Raw genomic sequence first — 2,770 nt, 5'->3', positions numbered from 1 at the left:
CTTCGAAACAAATCAATTTTGGAGACGAAAAACGGCAGAAATTAAGTTTAACACCTAATACTTGTTCACACAGTTAAAGAAATTGATACTCTATGACTCTATGAATATGATTTTAATGAGAAAATAGTATGATAGCTTGTCTTTCACTTGTACATGTTAATTAACAAAGTGAAATTTATTTTTGCACTTTTAACAATAACTTATTTACATTTATGTACTATCTTTTACAGTGGCACATAAAAAATATGATAATCGAACTTCTCGTACCTACATACCAAATGGTACTTTATTCGAAGTACAATACGAATATGGTAAAATGTCCGGATACCTATCTACTGACGTAGTAAATGTAAGTCATCGTCAATAAACAGTACGATTTAGACTCAATCTATAAAAATTTCTTTCAAGACATAAATTTTTTGTAGTTTGCTGGTCTTAAAATTATAAATCAAACATTCGGGGAAGCGATAACCGAACCTGGAATAGCTTTTCTCTATGCAAAATTCGATGGAATCTTGGGAATGGGTTACCCCGATTTAGCTATTTTAGGAGTAACTCCCGTTTTTACTAATATGGTTCGACAAGGCCTGGTGTCGCCGCCAATTTTTAGTTTTTATTTAAATCGGTATGAATCTCTTTGTATTAGGTATTAAACTTAATTCCTGCCGTTTTTCGTCTCCAAAATTGATTTGTTTCGAAGGGAAGATGAATGAATACTTTAATCAAAGTAATTTCCTCCATTTTCTACTTTATTACTAATTAATAATACTTTATTAACAATACTTTGATTAAGGTATTTCCCTTAATTATGTATCACGCGTCTAAAAGTTTGTATAAAAATGCGCCTATAAATCCGTATTTTTTTATTTAAATAAATTGTCTTCTCATGAACAACAAAATTTATCTTTACACGTTGAAAGTATTGTTTTTTCATATTAAAAGATATATAATATGTGCAGAACTACTTCGTTTACGATCGACAGTGATCTGACATTGGATGACTCCACTTATTACGACAGCGAGTATGTTAATATCATTTGAACACGCCAGCATGTTTGAAAATACTTTTTTAGTTAAATAGCTTGTTTTCATAATTATATATTACATTCAATATATTACATAATTTATTTTTCTGTATTAATAATACTATGTTTTTTCATTGAGGAATATGTATAATCTGTACAGAAATTTGTTGGATAATTCGACCGGTAGTGTACTAATATTGGGAGGCTCCGATCCTACTCTTTATGACGGAGAGTTAACATATGTTAATATTACTCGCAAAGGATACTGGCAATTTGCTATGGATAAGTATGTTATTATTTTCTAATTATACATTTATCATTTACGGATTATATACGAGATGATTATTAATGTCGTACTTTTTAGAGTTCGAATGGAAAATAAAACCTTTTGTTCAACTGGTTGTCAAGCTGTTGCCGACACGGGTTTTTCCCGACTAGCTGGACCACCAATGGAGATTTCAATTATTAATAATCGGATTGCAATTGACGTATTTAACGGAGTAGTATATGTAAATTACATATGATATTTTTCGTAATGGCAATTTTCTTTTAAAAATATTTAATAAATTGCTGAAATAAATTAATGAAAGTTTGATATATTATTTGTTATATTAATATGCATTATTAATAGAAGCTAAACTTTGTTTAAAGGTGGACTGTGAACAGATTTATAATTTGCCCAATGTTACTTTTTTCCTGGGTGGTAAACCATTTGTACTCACTGCAGAAGATTACATCATTGTGAGAACGGTGAATATTGTCAAATGAACGTTTAAAGTTTCTGATTACTTACTATGGATCTTTAGATTATAAAGACGTCAGAAACGAGAAAACATATTATGAAAATTCTAAAATATATTAAAATAGAAATATTTATCAAGGAAGCAATACTTTTTAGAATACAACAATATTTGATAGAATACATTTGTAAAATATACCAAAATCTCTCCTCTTATTTCGGAATAGGATAAAATCATATTTATCTCAATTTGACAGCTGTCATTCGTTTCGTTTTTTGATAAACATAATTTAATTTCTAATATATGATTATTTATTGATTATCAGAATACAAGGGAAATTTTTTATGTATTTTACAAATTTAGTCTCTATCGATTATAAATGTTTTATTAAAAATACTCACATATTAATATAATTTTCAAGAATTCTTTATGTATTTTTTCTCGCTTTTGATGTTATAATCCATTGATTGTTGTGAATAGCCAGGAGCTAATTGTTTTAGAATAGAAACATTATATGACATACAATTCATTATAGATCGATGAGATGGATACGACACTGGTATGTTATAGCGCCTTCGAAGTTGCGGCTCATAGTGAGTTTGGTATGTTGTGGATTTTAGGTGATTCATTTCTTGGTCGGTATTATACCGAGTTCGATATGGGGAACGATCGCGTAGGATTCGCTCCCGCAAAATAAATAATGTCTTCCATAGAATACTATTAAATGCTAGCTAGAGTATATAAATGACAATAACATATTACATAAATATTAAAAATAAGTTACATTTTTTTAGGGCATTGAGTCTTTATTCTTATGCTTATTGCGTTGTAAATTTTATTTGTAATTAAGCGATACATTGTTATATAAATACGTATGTAATGTTTTAGAAAATTAGAATGAAAAAATGTTTAATATCATTTTTATCAATTATTTTGAACAGCCTATTTTTTCAGTATAAAATATATTGTTATATGATATGAATATGATTAAGATTATTAAAATAA

At 28.1% G+C, this 2,770-nt stretch overlaps 1 protein-coding gene across 1 annotated transcript in view; it reads left to right on the top strand.

The window, feature by feature from the left end:
• The window catches only part of LOC108763699 (lysosomal aspartic protease-like), a gene marked incomplete at its 3' end in the record, with an annotated part of 14,791 nt that extends 12,424 nt beyond the window's left edge, over positions 1-2,367 (top strand). The window contains 4 exon segments of the mRNA XM_018511544.1: positions 426-592; positions 1,390-1,534; positions 1,677-1,766; positions 2,301-2,367. Of these exon segments, the coding sequence (XP_018367046.1) occupies positions 426-592; positions 1,390-1,534; positions 1,677-1,766; positions 2,301-2,367 (469 nt within the window).
• Between the last annotated feature and the right edge of the window lie 403 nt (positions 2,368-2,770).

Source organism: Trachymyrmex cornetzi, unplaced genomic scaffold, assembly GCF_001594075.2.
Source record: "Trachymyrmex cornetzi isolate Tcor2-1 unplaced genomic scaffold, Tcor1.1 scaffold380, whole genome shotgun sequence".
Lineage (NCBI taxonomy): Eukaryota > Metazoa > Arthropoda > Insecta > Hymenoptera > Formicidae > Trachymyrmex > Trachymyrmex cornetzi.
The sequence above is the reverse complement of the archived record's forward strand: the minus strand, read 5'-3'. Positions and strand labels throughout refer to the sequence as shown.